The 17,503-nt window shown below is 44.5% G+C and overlaps 1 protein-coding gene across 1 annotated transcript in view; it reads right to left on the bottom strand.

The window, feature by feature from the left end:
• SLC7A14 (solute carrier family 7, member 14) overlaps positions 1–17,503 on the bottom strand; it is a 118,898-nt gene that overhangs the window by 12,299 nt on the left and 89,096 nt on the right. Inside the window, exons 5-7 of the mRNA XM_011948994.1 lie at positions 13,855–14,001; positions 10,928–11,136; positions 7,852–8,729 (exon numbers count right to left, since the gene is read on the bottom strand). Of these exons, the coding sequence (XP_011804384.1) occupies positions 7,852–8,729; positions 10,928–11,136; positions 13,855–14,001 (1,234 nt within the window). The remainder of the gene's footprint in view (positions 1–7,851; positions 8,730–10,927; positions 11,137–13,854; positions 14,002–17,503) is intronic.

Below are 17,503 nucleotides of genomic sequence, written 5' to 3'. Positions count from 1 at the left end.
GTCCAGCCTGGCCAACATGGTGAAACCCTGTCTCTACTAAAAAACAAAACAAAACAAAACAAAAAACCACAAAAATTAGCCTGGCATGGCAGCAGGCACCTGTAATCCCAGCTATGCGGGAGGCTGAGGCAGGAGAATTGCTTGAACCCAGGAGGTGGAGGTTGTAGTGAGCTGAGATCGTGCTATTGCACTCCGGCCGGGGCGACGCAGCGAGACTCCATTTCCAAAAACAACAACAACAACAAGTGTTTCAATATTTTAACAAGAGACATGGTCAGACTGGGGCACGTGGGCTGCATGCTTGCCCTGGTCAAAGGTAATGGTGGTTAGTCTTGTGAAAGTCTGTTTGCAGTGATGGGAAATGTTCAAAGGGAGGCTTTGGCTTCTTTTCTAGACAAAAGTTCCCCGGTGGAATATGTGCCTATGAGAAGTTCAGGCTAGACAAGATCAAGAATCATGCCTTTAGCAATTGAATGGGCTTTCTTTATGATATTAAACACTTTGTGGTTGTAATGCACTTTCCAAAAAGAAAAAGCACTTTCTCATCCATCATTCTAGAGAAGTTAAGAACTGCGTGATAAATCAGTAATTGAAACAGCACTGGGACTCATATCTTTTAACTAACCTGAGGGCTGTTCCTGTCCCACCCAGGTGCCTCCAGGGAAGGTTTACAAAAGCTAAGCTTGCCTTCATATACTAGCATACGTTGGCATCAGCAGATGACATCACTGCTCACCTACCTGTGCTTATCTATCCTGTGCAAATTAAGCAAATGACCCCAAACCTACAAGTAAGAGAGGTGGGAAGCGGGGGGGGGGGGGGGGGAGTCTTGATCATATAGGAGAAATCCTAGAACAAAAACTCAACTCTGAAGAGACTGGATAATGCAAACAATAACAGCATATTTCCAACTCTGAGGGCACACACTTTGGTTGCAGACCAGGTCCCCTATCTCCAGAGTCCCTGGGAATTCTCTGTCCTCTCCATGAAGCTCCATACTCAGGACCAAGAGAGGTGGGCCAGCTGACCTCAGGCTGGGTGGAGCTGCCTCTTCCTGGGGTGCGCTTTCCAGCAGGAAGCTCTGCCCACTGTAGATAGCTGAGGCACTTTGTTATACCCAGAGGGCTTTTATTTTGACTGCTCTGGGATCAACCTTCCAAAAAAGACATTTGCCAAAGCAGAAAGGGAGACTGGATGGTAATGAGAAGGCATCCTTCCCACCCACCTCAATCCCCACCAACTCCCACTATTGCTGATTATTTTTTAAAATACCACCACGAGTCTGTTGACTATAATAACAACAGGGCTTGTTTAATATGGTGTGGCCAGGAAGAGCAGGCTTAGGATGACGCTGGGCGGAGATTCTCTCCATGACCCTGCCGCTGATCTAATGGGAAGTCATGCTACTTTATGTCTCAGTTCCCCATCTGCAAAATGGGGTTGGGGATGCTTGTTTTATCTGAGGTATATAAGGGCCATGAGAAGTAATGCAATCTTGTAAAAGAATATGAAGAAAACCTAGTAGTCTGAGCCAGTAGTTCTAACTCAACAGAAACCCAAGCGATACGTGTCCACGTGTCCACCAAAAACATGTACAAGAATGTTCACAGCAGCTCTGTTTGTAACAGCCCTAAACTAGAAACAACCCAAATGTCCCTGGACACTAGAATGAATAATATATTGTGGTATATTAACACAGTGGGAGACTAGACAGCCACAAGAGCGAACAAACTGAATCTACAAGCAGCAATGGGTGTGAATCTCACAAACATAATGTTGAGGGAAAGAAGGCAGACATCCCCTCTGTTGTGGCTTGAATTCTGTTCCAGGTAAGCTGCGCATGCCAGCTCCATGCCCTCCACCTCTTCATTCTTTGGGCTCATAGGAGAGCCAGTGTGTCAGCTGCCACTGGTTGCAGAGCCGTGTGAGTGCTCTGCTCCCCTCTGTGTCCGGCAGCGCACCTCTGCCAGCAGACAGCATGACCCACCTCCACACTCTACCTTCACCCTCCCTCCTTGGAATCCCACCAGCCCTGGTGCCATCCTCATCCTGGCCTTCAGGATTATTCTTGCTCGTCTGAGCACAATTTTGACATTGAAAGAGCCAGTCGTTTTTTCCTCTGCCTCCAAGGAGAATTTCAAGCCTATTTATGGGACATGTCATCAAGAATTTAGCTATCAGGTCCCAATTCATCACCCTTTCCTTCCTTCCTCTTCTCTTTCTCACATGGCTGCTTTGGGTGAATTTCCAGTTGGATTTCAGATAATAGCTCGGGTATAGACCATAAAGTGTGTCTTCTCTTTGGGACATTTCTATTCTGAGATAGGATTCATGAGGTCCATTGTCCGTATCACAAGTCCTGTCCTCTAAATCTTGTAGACAAGAATTTGTTTTCCTCAGAGAGACTGAAAAAATTCCTACATGACAACATGGCAACTCGCACGGTAAGGGCAAGCTATTCTAATACGCGATTACTGTATAATAAAAACCCACAGGGAACAGCAGGCCCGAAGATGCCCTGGAAGATACTGTGGTGCAGCATTCTCACTGAGCCACTGCTAGTTCCGTGTTCCCTGAGACTCTGCCCAACCCCTTGAGAGGTTCTTTCACAAAACTGCATCAGCTAAAAGGAAGATGAAGGCTGCTTTGTGCTCACTTTGCTGGGATTAATACACATTTGCTGTTTGTATTCCTTTTCTTGTCTGAAGGAAAAGAAACATGTGCTGGATAATCTTGTTGGGGCTTGTGCCTCATTTTACTCTCTGAGTTGTGCTCTTCTGAAGGTCAAAAGCTTAGCAAAACATTGTTACAAAAATGCCGTAATTAAGATTCGTTTAGAAAAGCTTGGATAAAAAAATGTGTCTAAGAAGATTATCAAGTTATGACTCAGCCTAATCATGTAAATCTTCAGTTTCATAAGAGACTCCATTTAAAAATATCTCTACTGTTCTCCCCCAGAAAGTTACACTATGCATAGAGAGATTAAGAAAAATCTGATATCTTGGAGGCTCCGAAGTTCAGAGGTGACATATTTATCTTATAAGACCATTAAGGATTTTATAGCCAATTTGGGATTGTGAGTTGGATATATTTTATATATGCAAAAAATGGTTTTTGGAAAACAAGTCTTTGTAATTTAATTAAATTATCTGCCCTGCTTGATAAAACTGTTCTCCCCTTAGAGTAGTGGCATGCATTTAAGTCAGCTGGAGGGCTTGCTAAACCCTAAATTGCTCTCAGAGATTCTGATTCAGTAGACCTGGGGTAGAGTTCAAAATCACATTTCTTTCTTTTCTTTTTTTTTTTTTTGAGACAGAGTCTTGCTCTGTTGCCCAGGCTGGAGTGCAGTGGCATGATCTTGGCTCACTGTAACCTCCGCCTCCCGGGTTCAAGAGATTCTCCTGCCTCAGCCTCCTGAGTAGCTGGGACTACAGGTGCCAGCCACCACACCCAGCTAATTTTTGTATTTTTGGCAGAGACGGAGTTTCACCATGTTGGCCAGGCTGGTCTCGAACTCCTGACCTCAGGTGATCTGCCTGCCTTGGCCTCCCAAAGTGCTGGGATTACAGGCATGAGCCACCGCGCCCAGCCTCAAAATCACATTTCTAACTGGTTCCCCAATGACATTGGTGCTGCTGGTCTGGGGTCACACTTTGAGGACCATTGATCTAGATCATTGTCAACTTGGCTGCCTATTAAAATTACCTGGGGAACTTAAAAAAAAATTCCTCAACACTTGGCCACCAGACCAATTGAATCAGAAAATCTCTGTTGTGGGAGCCTGGGCTTAGAATGTTTCAGAAGCTACCCAGGGTGATACTGATGTGTAGCTAGAGTTGAGAATCTTTGTTCTGGGTGAAACTTAGTCATATGATAGCCTTCACAGATCATGATACTAAAGCAGTTAGCAGCAGGTGCCCAGAAATACTAGCAGTCCTTCCCAAATGTGGTTTGCGAGCTGTGCATCGCAATCACCGGGTGCTTGTTGAACTGCAGACTTCTCTGCCCTCTGGCTAGCCAGCGCCACTCTGCAGGGTGGCATTCTTCTGAGTCAGTGAGTAGCAGTTTCTGGAGGGAGTTTGGAGTTTGTGCTATCAGCGAGATTACAAAAGGCGCTCAGGGAGTTTTCCTCTGCCTGATAGCTGGAAGGGCAGCCTGAGTCGCTGCAGGTTCACATCGTGCTTTGGCATATGATAGCTAGTCTGTCCATACTTGTGGACAATGAATCATTTTAGATTTTTAAAAGAAAGGCAGGAAATACATGTTTCTTATTGCTTTTCTCAACATTTTCTCATTTAAGCCCCAAAGAATAACCAGGTCAAGGCTGATAAAATTATCTGCTTTTTTACAGATAAGTAAACTGAGGCCCAAAGAAGTTAAGTAAATTTCTCAAAGTTACAAGACAAAGGAGGGGCGGAGCTGTGATTTGAAGTTGGTATCCTTTGACTCCAAAGGTGAGGGCCTCTGCCACCTGACTGTTTTTGCAAAATGCCTCTGGTGCTTCAGGAGCCATAAATATTCTGCAGAACTGGCTATAGAGTTTTCAATGCAAAATGAAAACCTGGGTCCTCTTGTTCAGAAATTTTTAAGAATTCAAGATGGCAGCAGCAGAGCATTAAACCAAGCATGGGATCCTGTGCACAGCTGTGTGTCCATGAGGCCAGTTCTGATGCTATGTGTTAGGCTCTATTGAACGTTCTAATGAAATGAGTCTGCTCAGAGGCACCCTGGTGGGGTAGTCGGAGCCCCAGATTTGAGCATGGGTATGCTGAGTTTTAGTAATAGCACTTTGAATAACTTCCTGTTGACTTTGAGCATGTTATTTAACTTCTTGGAGGTTCAGTGTAGTCAACCATAAAATGGAGAGGGGGAGAAGTGGGAAGATGGTGGACTACATCCATATTTCTCCAACTCCAGTTATTTATATACCATATTTTTAGTATATAACCATTTAGGCTATAACCATGGCCTCTGGCCCCACACTTCCTGAGTTCTAATCTTGGCTCTGCTATATTCTAGCTATGTAACCTCAGGCAAGTGCCTCAGTTTCCTAATCTGTCAAATAGAGATTGTTGTGAGGATTAAATAAGTAAAATAAGTAAATAAAGTAAAGCCCTAAATGGCTGATATGTGATGAGTGCGACGCAAGCACTAATTACTACTATTCCTATGAGTCATATGGTACTTATACTAGTAGTACTAATGTTTTTTCTTTAATATGACTCACATTTTAAATTTAAAAAGTCATCTATCATCTCTTTCCAAGTATTTGTGAAATCACCAAATTAATGTGTATGTGTGGTTTTTCTAACCCAGGTGAAAATGTATAATAACTGTACAATATTTTTAAGAACTCATTCAAATGCTTTTTAATATCAGCTGAAAATATTACCAGTGGAATGGGCACCACACTGTGGGTAGCATTGTACTAGACACTGAAGGCCCTTTTCAGCTTTAATAGTCTATGAATAAATAAGTCTGTGTGTATTTGTGTCTGTGTCTTGAATAATTTGACAAATACACGACTAAAATATTTCTACCCACTTCCATCACTTCTATCCAGAGTAGAATCTACATTGGCTAGGTACATGTTCCAGTGGGAAAATGTTTAGAGATAAGAGATTGTATTTTTTAAAATTTTTTTAAAAATTAAAAATTTATTTTTTGTTTTTTTGAAATAGAGTCTCGCTCTGTCTCCCAGGCTGGAGTGCAGTGGCACAATCTCATCTCACTACAACCTCCACCTCCTGGGTTCAAGTGATTTTCCTGTCTCAGTCTCCCGAGTAGCTGGGATTACAGGTGCTCGCCACCATGCCCAGCTAATTTTTGTATTTTTAGTAGAGATGGGGTTTCACCATGTTGGCCAGGCTAACCTTGAACTCCTAAACTCAGGTGATCTGCCCTCCTCGGCCTCCCAAAATTGTGGGATTACAGGCGTGAGCCACCATGCCTGGCCAAGAGATTGTAAATAGGTTATAAAAAATGGTTAAAATCTTGATGAGTCAGTGGGGTCCTCTCAAGAAATCCTCCTAAAGTCTAACTAGGGGGACTTAGAATAGTGAAAAATTGGGACAAAATGCTTACAGGAAGCCATAGATCAGCCTTCAGAAGCAAGGAGTCAGGCCTCTGGGGAAGATACATGCCCTTTCCATTGGTTGCTATGTTTTCCCCCACTTCTTTCTATCTATATCTTAACTTATAGGGCTACTTTGAATTCTAACCCCTCCAGGTTTTTTTCCTTGACTGGAAGTTCTGACTGGAAGTTTTCCTTTTTCCCCTTTGAAGAGTACTTTGTAATCATTTAAGAAGTATTTTTGAGCACATACTGTGGGCACCCTGCTCCAAGCACAGAGGACACACATCGAACAACTGTATTCCTGACCTCTAGGAGCGGATGCACCGCTGCTCATCACTAAGAGTCTCTGTGGGCTGGGCGCAGTGGCTCATGCCTGTAATCCCAGTGCTTTGGGAGGCCGAGGCGGGCGGATCACGAGGTTGAGAGTTTGAAACCAGCCTGGCAAACATGGTGAAACCCCGTCTCTACTAAAAATACAAAACTTAGCCAGGCATGGTGGTGTTCGCCTGTAATCCCAGCTACTCGGGAGGCTGAGGCAGGAGAATTCCTTGAATCCGGGAGGCAGAGGTTGCAGTGGGCCATGATCAAACCACTGTACTCCAGCCTGGGTGACACAGCAAGACTCCATCTCAACAACAACAACAAAAAAAGAGTCTCTGTGGCCTTGCTCGGGCTAAGTGACTCATGTGTGTTTGTCTTGCCTCTCCTTTAGGCAGGGTTTATTCTTCTATTCCCCAGAGCTTCTAAAGATCCTCTTTAGCTAAGAATTTGTTATCCAAAACCTCCAGGGTTACCAAGTTGTACAGGGGACATACAAATAGTGACTAAGGAACTTTAAAATGAGTCTCCCCTTACACTTCTCAAGTTATTACTAGCATCAATCCCCTGCCACCTCATGAACATCAGAGATTGTCCTAGATGATAAACATGTACTGCAAATACAATAGAAATGGATCACAAAGTAAAATCAGAAATCTTAGAAAAGGTACAGGACTTCTTGAAGTCCATGAAAGTGAGTTTAGAGAAAAATTTGAATTCACACCCAAAATTGTGGACAATTGAGGACCTAACAGAGTCATATTCGTTATTAACAGCAGGAGAGAGAAAATCAGTAAGGATGGTGGCATGATGGGTACTTCCCAAGTGAATGATCTGAATGTCAAGGGATGAAGAAAGGACCTTGGGAAATAAGAAAAACTTTTGAATATTTTACAAAAGTCAGTATGAAGTGAGAGATGTTAAATGATGCCATGATTCAATTTTGTCAGAAAAATGATGCCAAAAAATCCACACTTAATTCACACTTTGTTCATTTAAAAATGAGAGTGTAATTGCTATTTTAATTTAATTTTGTGAAATCTAAGATAAATACTTTTTGTATTTTTCATTTTACAATTCTTAGTTTCTACGATAAAATTCCAGTCAAATGCCCTGACCCCAATTATACTGTGCTATTTTTGTCCCCTTAAAAATGTGAATTCACTTTAAGTGGACTTTTTCTGGTATTAATTATCCTAATATAGGAAGAACTTTCAGTAATTCAGTAAGGCGATGAATGAATCAGCATCATTTTTCCAGAACCGATGACCAAGACCATTACAGGCAGAAAGGGGACAACTGGCTTTATTGACTCTCAGGCAGAACACAAAGGTCCATAGAACCAGCCAGATTTCTCTAGGAACGGAGTTGCCTAGTGCAGCTAGGAGGTAATTTTGGGATAAGCATGCTTAAGACCTTAAAAGGGAGCTCTCAAGGCTGCAAAGGAAGTTGCTTACCCACAAAGCACCAGACCGCAAACCGGATCCACGTGATGGTGGAGAGCTTTAGCATGAGATAGATGTTCACCAGCATGGCAAAGGCAGGCACAAAGGGGAGGCAAGGGGCCATGTAGGGCAGCTTCTTGGGGTTCTCTGGCTGCTGCAGGATCACAAACACCAGGGTGCTGATCAGCAGCACCATCAGAACAACCAGAAGGATGGCCCACCAGCTCTGCTCTGAGATGTAGTCAGAACCAAAGATGATGAAGGAGCAGAAGATGAACATGAGGATGAAGAGCAGGAGCACGCAGATGGTCACCGTGTGCCCCGTTGCTGCCGTGGGCCGGTCCATTTTGCCTGGAAGGCCCAGCCGGATTCTCAAGGTATAATAATGAGGCCCGATCAGCTTCTTTAACTTGATGAGATAAATATTTTCAGATTCATCAGCTTCTATGCCTGTGGTCATGTCCACGGTGCCGTAATTGGGGTGGTTGACGTTGTAGGTTGACTTGTCTGATTTCCCTATGAGCATCTCATTGTCTCCCAAGGATGGTAAGTTCTTGGCCCCACATGTGTTGGTGGCTGGGCCAGAAAACTCATCCCCTTCACTCACAGGAGAACAAGCTTCCTTCTCACAGTCAGCCAGAATGCCCTCCTTCTTCTTGGTGTGCTCCTCAGACAAGAACTTGACAAAACCATCAATGTCACTCTCAGGTTGGTATCGAAGGAGCAAGACACAAACAGAGACCAAAGTGTAGGCCAGGAGCGTGCCGATAGACATCATCTCTATCAGGTCTCTCAAGCTGACCAACAGTGCGAGGAGCGCCGCCAGGAACCCCGACACGATGCAGGCCACAACTGGCGTCTCTGTGTAGGAGCTGACATGAGCCAGGAACCTGGGGGGGCCGTGCAAACAGAGGGTTAATGGTGGGCTACAGTGACCGATTCCAGTGCAGCCAACACAGGGAGCTAGAACTATCAATAGGCTAGTGTGATTAACTCCTCCTGGTCCTGCTCCACCAATTTATTTCTGCATTCACTACTTTAAACCCAGCTGCTATTCCTACCCCCAGTATTTAGTGTATAATTAAAAGAGAATTCACTTTATTTTATTTTATTATTATTATTATTTTTTTTTGGTGAGATGGAGTCTCACTCTGTCCCCCAGGCTGGAGTGCAGTGGCATGATCTCAGCTCACTGCAACCTCTGCCTCCCAGGTTCAAGCAATTCTCCTGCCTCAGCCTCCTGAGTAGCTGGGATTACAGGTGTGCACCACTACACCTGGCTAATTTTTGTATTTTTAGTAGAGATGGAGTTTCACTATTTGGCCAGGCTGGTCTCGAACTCCTGACCTCATGATTCACCCAACTTGGCCTCCCAAGTGTTGGCATTACAGGCGTGAGCCACCGCGCCTGGCCTAATTCTTTGATTTTAAGGCAAACTTCATTAGTAAAGTTCCTAATTATTATGTAATGGCGGGGTTGATTGAACCTAGGAGGTCTGTCTTTCAGAAATCTAGATTGAAGCCCAGGCTCTGCGTGAAAAAGTGATGGTTGGAGGAAGTCATGGACCTGCTCGGGGGTCCTCCTGACCTGTGAACTAGCATCTTAGCATCCTCTTGGAGCTTGTCAGAAATGTATATTCTCAGATTTCACCCAAGACCTACTATACCAGAATCATAGTGGGGTGAGGCCTGGCAAACTGCTTTAAAAGACCTCCAGAGGATTCTGATTTATGCCAAAGCTCTAGACACCACCTATGACAAAAGTTCATGGAATTAGTTGGCAAAATAGCACAGTAATTGAGAAACTGTGCTCACAGATACAGGTTTATGTCCAGCTAGTTACTGACTGAAGAAGAGACCAAGAAGAGCGACTGAATGGCACGTGTGGTAGGCTCCCTCTCCCCTCCTCTCTCCTCCTGGTCCCTTATTTTTATGATTCACACAAGACTGTAAATGTGCTTGAAGCCCCAGTATCTTTCCTCTTAGTTTCTTTGACAGCAGAAAAACCTTTTGGATGTGTGAAGTTGCCACACCTCCATCACCCTAGGGCCCTCTTGATCTGTTCAGCAACCTAAACATAGCAGCTCTGACCTGGTGATGGCTTCAGAGGGGATGCAGGGGAAATGAGTCAGAAGATGATGGCTGCAGAGACAAAGTCCCTGAACCAGCCCCCTCTGCACACCTGAGAGCTCCTTGGCCTCCATGGTTTACTCCTTGCTTTGTGCACTTGAAGAATGCCTTCTCAAGCAGGCCCCTCATGCTGGAAACAAAGGGCTGAGGCCACATCCCCTTTGTACCATGGGCAGATGAGCCACTTCATGGCCAATGTAGGGGGCAAGAACTGCCAATATACTGGTGTGGTGAAAAGTCTGGCTTGTGCACATGTACCCTAGAACTTAAAGTATATAAAAAAGAAAAAAAAGTCTGGTTTTTGGAGTTGGATGTTCTGGGATCAAATCCTGACGTGCCACTCAGTAGCTGAGGGATTTGTGGCAATTTTGTTTCACCTCTCTGAGTCCTAGTAGACTTCTTCATATGCAAAATAGAGTTATTGTGAGGACTAAATGGGATACTGTATACACAGCACCCAGGATATACAAATATTCAATAAATGGCCGCTGGTGTTGCTGCTATTGTTAGGTTCTGTTCAGATGGTCTTATCTACTCTTCCTTGATTTTTTTTTTTTTGATTTCAGAGGGGCTGTGGAAAGAGGGACAGTTACCAGGCCTCAATGTGAGGGCAAGCCTAAGATGTCCCTGGTATGGTTCTTCCTTCTGGAAGCCACCCAGTATAGCAATTTGGCACCCATCATCTTCACAAAGGAGCAAGCAATGTCAACTGGAAGGAGGAGGACAGTTGGGGGGCACACATCAGCTTGTGCTGGATTGAGGGACCACAGAGTTAAACTGAGGGGCTGCTTCAGGGCCTGAGCTCTGTTCACCCCCTTTTTCTCCAGGATACATGACAAGGTCCACAGTCCATGTGAAAGGCACTGACATAAAAATCACAGTCAGGCTGACAGTGGGTAGACATTCTCCCTGGATAGACATGGCAGAGCAGGATAAATTTCACGGAGGGTAGCCCTTACCTGAAAAGGAGCCCATCACCAGCCATGGCATAAATGACCCTCGGCATCGGGAAGAGGGACCCCAGCAAACTGACTGTCAGTCCTGCAACTGACCCAATGGCCACTACGAATTTTGCAGCATAGAATCCATGAGCCACAAACATCTCCATGAGTGGGGATTCCGTGTCAATGGCGTAATATGGCACCATCAGAGTCAAGATCATGCTCACCTGTTAAAACAAGAGAAGACAGGGCTGGAGGTACAGGGGAAGAACGCATGGCTGGAGGCCCCACGGGAGAGGAAAGAGCCCTATCCCTGGAGGCAGAGGCTTGCATGGCAGTTTGGATCCACCACTTGCTGGCATGTGCCTTTACTGTAGACCAGTCATCTGGCCTCTAGGCCTTTCTCAATATTTTCTCCCCACATGTGAATTTAGTGGACTGGGCCAGAAACTCTGTATCTCTCTGGTCCTTTGATATCTGAGGAGTAAGACGGCAGGTATTTCAGCCCCATGAGAGCAGAGCTATGCTGACAGTTCCGTGGAGAGCAGATATTTCCAGAAGGAAGGAGCTGCAGCCAATGCCCTGCAACCAGGCCTGGCAGGGACCATGGGCACCCTGCCCACATGGATAAGGCTCTCATTTCTTTTATGCTTTCTGGTCCTCAGGGTCTTATCCATGCTCCCTCTCACTGTGAAACACCAGAGATAAAATCTCCAAAGATAAGTGATGAAGAGGCCTATAGCCTGTTAACTATTGGGACCCAGATAAGGACTCATATTTCTATTTCTTCTCTCTAGCTTAGTCCTAGGAGCCAGGCAGGCCAACAAACAAATGATGGCATCAGGACAGAATCAATCCTACTGATTATATGGCTGTCAGGCAACTATGGCTTTGCTTAATCAGGAATCATTTACTGTGTGTGCTATAAGGATCCACCCCCAGAGAAGAGGGAGATGTGAGGGAGGAGCAGAAGAGGAAGTAGACAGCAGAATGTCTTTGCTGTTCCCTCTACCCTACCACCCCTCCCTCAACATTCTACCTATGGGGAGAAATCGGGGTATGGACAGGACAAAGCCACTGGTATGCGTGTGCATCAGGGAGGCAATAAGCACTTAACTGGGGGCTCCCAGGACCTACTCCCCTCACATATTATTGATCTGCCCAACAACCCTGCCTTCAGAATTGGCCATAGGCAACGGAGCCACCAGTCATATGATCAGCTATGTCCCCTGTCCCCTCCCCCTCTCCGCCCAGGCTATGAAGGCCAAATTGACATCAAGAAAGGAATTCAAAGCCTGAAGAAAGAGGGTGGTCATATGTAGACCATTTCTTTGCCTATTCCTTTGGAGCCAAGATCCTTCAGGAGAGCCAAGGACCACCAGGGAGGACAGGATGTCCTAGCACAGCCCAGCAACCTTGTTCTTCTCATGGTGGTAGAGGGGCTTGTCTGCTGACCAGTACAAGACCAAACAACTCCTAGGGCGTGTTTAAGGCCCGTGTTTCTCAGTAATATAACCACTTGCAATATCCCCTTTGGGGATGGGGCAGGGTGGGCTGGAGGAGAGTGGGACTGAGCCTCCTCCAGCCTCAGGGAGTCTCCTGAGTTAGATCAGGATGGGTAAAAAGTTGGCAGATGCATGGAAGTATTCTGTGGTCTATAAAGTGCTATTCTAAGGCAGGCACTGCAATGATTGACTTTATTGTATGTGTTGTAAAGGCCCACTCCTGAAGGAAGGGCAGGAATGAAAGAGGAGTAGAAGGAGAAACGCAGAGTGTCCTTGCTGTTCCTTCTGCCCCGCAACCCCTCCCTCAACATTCTGCCCACAGGGATAATCATGGTATGGATAGGATGAAGCCCCTTGCGTGTGTGTGCATAGTGGGAGGCGATAATTGAGGCAACCATAAAACCTCTGGGTAGGCAGCTGAATGTCTGTAAATGACCCCCAAGTTTGCTCTGTGTTTTTCTCTGGCTTCTAGAACAATCCTGTTTTGCAGCTTGCCTTAATGATCAATCAGTCTGGCTTCCTTAGCTAGTTGCTAAAGATGTCTTTTTGGGAAAGATAAACAGCAAGGCTGATCAGGGCAGCAACCTCCCCACCCCCCCCAACCTCCCGCCGGCTCTTTCCTAATTGTGGTGACCCAAGTGAGTCCGCCCCTCAGGACCTGAGAATGTTTGTGGAACCACACACTGATTGGCCTGCGAGCCACTTCTCTCCATTGCCAGGGGCAGAGGGGGATGTTGGATGCAGCTGGGCCATTTCTGTGATAGAAATTCTGGGATGGGAGCTGAGAGAGCAAGCATCAAAGCATGAGGAGTGTCGCAGGGGCGTGATCCTGAAAAAGACAAGGCTGAAGCCTTTATTCTGGGGCTCCCCTAGTTAGGGAAACCTGAAGGTGAGTTTGAGCTGGTGTAACAAGAGAGAGCAGCGGCTGAAAGAAATGACACTTTCCTCCCCAGATTTAAGGGGAAGAGAGTTTGTAGAGGACAATGTATTCTCTCTCCCCGCTGTGCAGGGAGCCTCGCCTCTTTGCTGCCGGGAAGCTCCCAGAAGACAGAAGAGCATTGAGGAAAGTGCACAGAGGCCCACAATGCCTTTGCTCGCACACCCACCCGTTACTGCCAGCCTATGACCTGAGCTCCTTGGACGGCAGCCTATTCCCTGCACACCAGCCCCTGGGGCAGCAGCAGACACCAAGAGCTTGTGAGGATGGAGGGGTGGGAATGAAGGCCAAGGCTGAAGTGAAGGACTGGGGCTTCTCCTCTTCTTCAGTTTGGAATCCTAATTTTTTTCTTGTCATGGGGAGTGGGGAATGGGACTATAGGGGATAAAAGACAGGCACACAGACACCAAGAAGACATAGGAAAGGACTCCTTCCTGACAGAGAAGGGAGCTCGGTGCCAGAGCCACATCATGAGGAGGGTCCCGCAGGCATCTGGTACTTACAGACACATATGCTGTCAGGCAGATGACCAGGGAGGCGGTGATAGCATAAGGGATGGACGTGTTGGGATTCTTGGCTTCCTCTCCAGTGGTGGCGATGATGTCAAAGCCAATGAAAGCGTAGAAGCATGTTGCTGCTCCTTGCAGCACCTGTGTGGATGATGGCATTTGTGAGACTCAGAAGGTCAGGGTGGCACCAGGGCCTTAAATGTGGAAACTGCCCTATGCCCTGCAGACATGACTGAGTGGCTGAGGGAGTAACATGGTGGAACTCGTGCTAAACACGCAAGTTCTGATCTCCTCTACTTTCTAGCTGTGTGGCTTTGGTCGATTCTCTTATGCTGTGTAAATAGAGCCAGGAAGAATTGGCAGGTGTGGTGGCTCACACCTGTAATCCCAGCACTTTGAGAGGCCGAGGTGGCTGGATCATGAGGTTGGGAGTTCGAGACCACCTTACCAACATGGTGAAACCCTGTCTCTACTAAAAATACAAAAATTAGCTGGGCATGGTGACACGCACCTGTAATCTAAGCTATTCAGGAGGCTGAGGCAGGAGAGTTGCTTGAACCCGGGAGGCGGAGGTTGTAGTGAGCCGAGATCGCACCATTGCACTCCAGCCTTGGTGACAGAGGGAGACTCCATCTCAAAAAAAAAAAAAAAAAAAAGGCTTTTGCCTTTTAGTGTAGGGGATTCAGACACTTCTGCATAAGGAAGAGTTATCTTACCTAAATTACTGTTAGTACCCCTGACAGATCAGCTCTATGGTAACTTCCAAATCTGAAATGATATAAAAGATTTTCAGATCTTCAGATATTCTATTGTCTTCACTGGGAAGACAGGGTAAAGACAGTTTATTTGTTGCTCCTTTTGGGACTTGAATGACCTAGTTGGGCATGAGGCAGGAGGTCAGAGTAAAGCTAGGGGATAGTATCCAGTCACGTCTGCTGGCAGTCTGTCTGCCAGGAGTCCACATGGCTCCAGGGGTGTTTGGGAATGTATTATATATGTCAAAATGTCAGTGAAAACCTTCCATTGAAGAGTGGCTACTTTCTTTGAAAGAACCTATTGAAGTTTAAATGAGGGTTACCCACCTTGGTATTTTCATTGTTAGCTTTAAGTAAAAAAAGGGCCTCTTTGAATGCTTGGGGATGTCCTTTTAGAAGGTGAGAGATGTTTTTGGACTTGTGTGTATGCGAAGAGGGAAAAAAATGCAAGCCCTAGTCAGTGGTCCAGGAGGTGAGACCCATTGTAGACTGGATCATTTTATTTTTCTTTTCTCCGCATTCAGTTTATAAATGATGAAAATCAAAATGTGTGCCAAGCTGACACTTGTCCAAAATGTTCACTCTTAACTTCCTCATTGACTTCTCAATAAGACAAAATATGAAATACCAGAACCTGTAAGGTACACCACAGAATCAAAGATCTTCTCAAACCTTCAGAAGCAAACTTTGTTTATCTATAAAATGAGCTGGTGTTTCCTACAGTTTCTCTCAGCTAGGATTCTAATGTTTCAACCCTCTACTCCCAGGTTCTTACCCTGGAGGCCATGGAATTCAGGGCATCTATAAATTTTGCTGGGAAAGAATTACATATGTTTTTTCACTACCTTCTAGTTGAATTAGCATTTCTTTCTGTTATGAATGTAGGTGTCAAACTAGCAATACCTGTGCCTGTGTCACCAATAGCAATCAGATATTTTCATTTCATATGAGAATTGTTGCAGAGATCTTGAAATATCACTTATGCTTATTACTACCTTCAAATTATGATAGTTATTAGACATAGATGTTAACATATAAATCCCAATAGAGAAGCACATTGTTACTAGATTATAATTTAAAAGTAAAATAAAATTAAAAATACTTACTACTACATTTCAACATAATTGATTTCCTTTGAATTCCTATGTAATTAGGCTATTCCTTTAAAAACACAATTCTCATAAGGGATCTACAGGCTCCATCAGACATCCAGGTGGTCCATGGCACAAGAAAATTTAAGAACTCCTGGTCTGTTCTAATAAGCCAGGTAGAAAGAACTTCTCAAACATAATTGGTTCCATCTCTAGATGGCTACTTTCCAGAAGAGAAGAGACCTCCTGCTTTCCCTACAGCAAATTTTTTCATACAAGGGTGTGGAAAATGTCTTTGGCCTCCAGACAAGGAGAGAAAATAGATCTCACCTCATCATACATGGAGGTTCACAGGCTTGGAAATGTGCTTGTTTTCACTTATCTAGAAAATATTACTGGTCTTCAAGGATGAACGGATGCTAGACTGCAGGCTCACTAAGTAGTCCTGATCAAGAAAAGCCTCACTTTAAGATAGGTCCTTCATTTTTGACAAAGGTGCCAAGAACATACACTGGGGGAAAGACAGTCTCTTCAGTAGATAGTGCTGAGAAAACTGGATATCCATATACAGAAGAATGAAACTAGACCTTTATCTCTCATCATCTACAAATATCAAATCAAAATGGATGGAAGACTTAAATCTAAGACCTCAAACTATGAAACTACCACAAGAAAACATTGGGGGAAAATCTTCAGGACATTGGTCTGGGCAAAAATTTCTTGAGCAATACCCCACAAGCACAGGCAACCCAATAAAAACAGAATTGTTCTACATGTTCAAGTCCTCTGTGGAAATAAGCGGGGTTATAAATAAATCAATATATTGGCTATCTCTATGTCTTAGGGAACTCATTTACCTTTTTGTACTTTGTTTTCATCCAGTATTTTCAACCGCAATCATAGGCTGTAAGACTACCCCTAGGGGATGTTTGGAAAGATGTTTGGAAAATCTCCAGGACATTAGTCTGGGCAAAAATTTCTTGAGCAATACCCCACAAGCACAGGCAACCAAAGCAAAAATGGACAAATGGGATCACATCAAGTTAAAAAGCTTCTGCACAGCCAAGGATACAATCAACAAAGTGAAGAGATAACCCACAGAATAGGAGAAAATATCTGTAAACTACCCATCTGACAAGGAATTAATAACCAGAATATATAAGGAGCTCAAACAACTCTATAGCAAAAAATCTAGTAATCTGATAAAAAAATGGGCAAAAGATTTGAATAGACATTTCTCAAAAGAAGACATACAGATGGCGAACAGGCATTGACAATCAGATAAATGAAAATTACAACTACAATCAGATATTATCTCACCTCACTTAAAATGGTTTATATCCAAAAGACAGGCAATAATAAATGCTGGCAAGGATGTGGAGAAAGGGGAACACTTGTACACTGTTTTTGGGAATGTAAATTAGTACAGACACTATGGAGAAGAGTTTAGAGGTTCCTCAAAAAACTAAAAATTGGGCTACCATATGATCCAGCAATCCCACTGCTGGGTATATACCCAAAACAAAGGAAATCAGCATATTGAAGAGATAGCTGCATTCCTATGTTTGTTGCAACACTGTTTACAATAGCTAAGATTTGGAAGCAACCTAAGTGTCCATCAACAGATGAATGGATAAAGAAAATGTGGGACATATACACAATTGAGTATATGCAGCCATAAAAAAGAATGAGATCCGGTCATTTCCAGCAACATAGATGGAACTGAAGATCATTATGTTAAGCAAAATAAGCCAGACATGGAAAAACAAACATTGCATGTTCTCACTTATTTGTGGG

The sequence above is a fragment of the Colobus angolensis genome, unplaced genomic scaffold (genome assembly GCF_000951035.1).
Source record: "Colobus angolensis palliatus isolate OR3802 unplaced genomic scaffold, Cang.pa_1.0 Scaffold289, whole genome shotgun sequence".
NCBI lineage: Eukaryota > Metazoa > Chordata > Mammalia > Primates > Cercopithecidae > Colobus > Colobus angolensis.
Note: the sequence above shows the minus strand (reverse complement) of the source record. Positions and strands in the feature narration are given on the sequence as shown.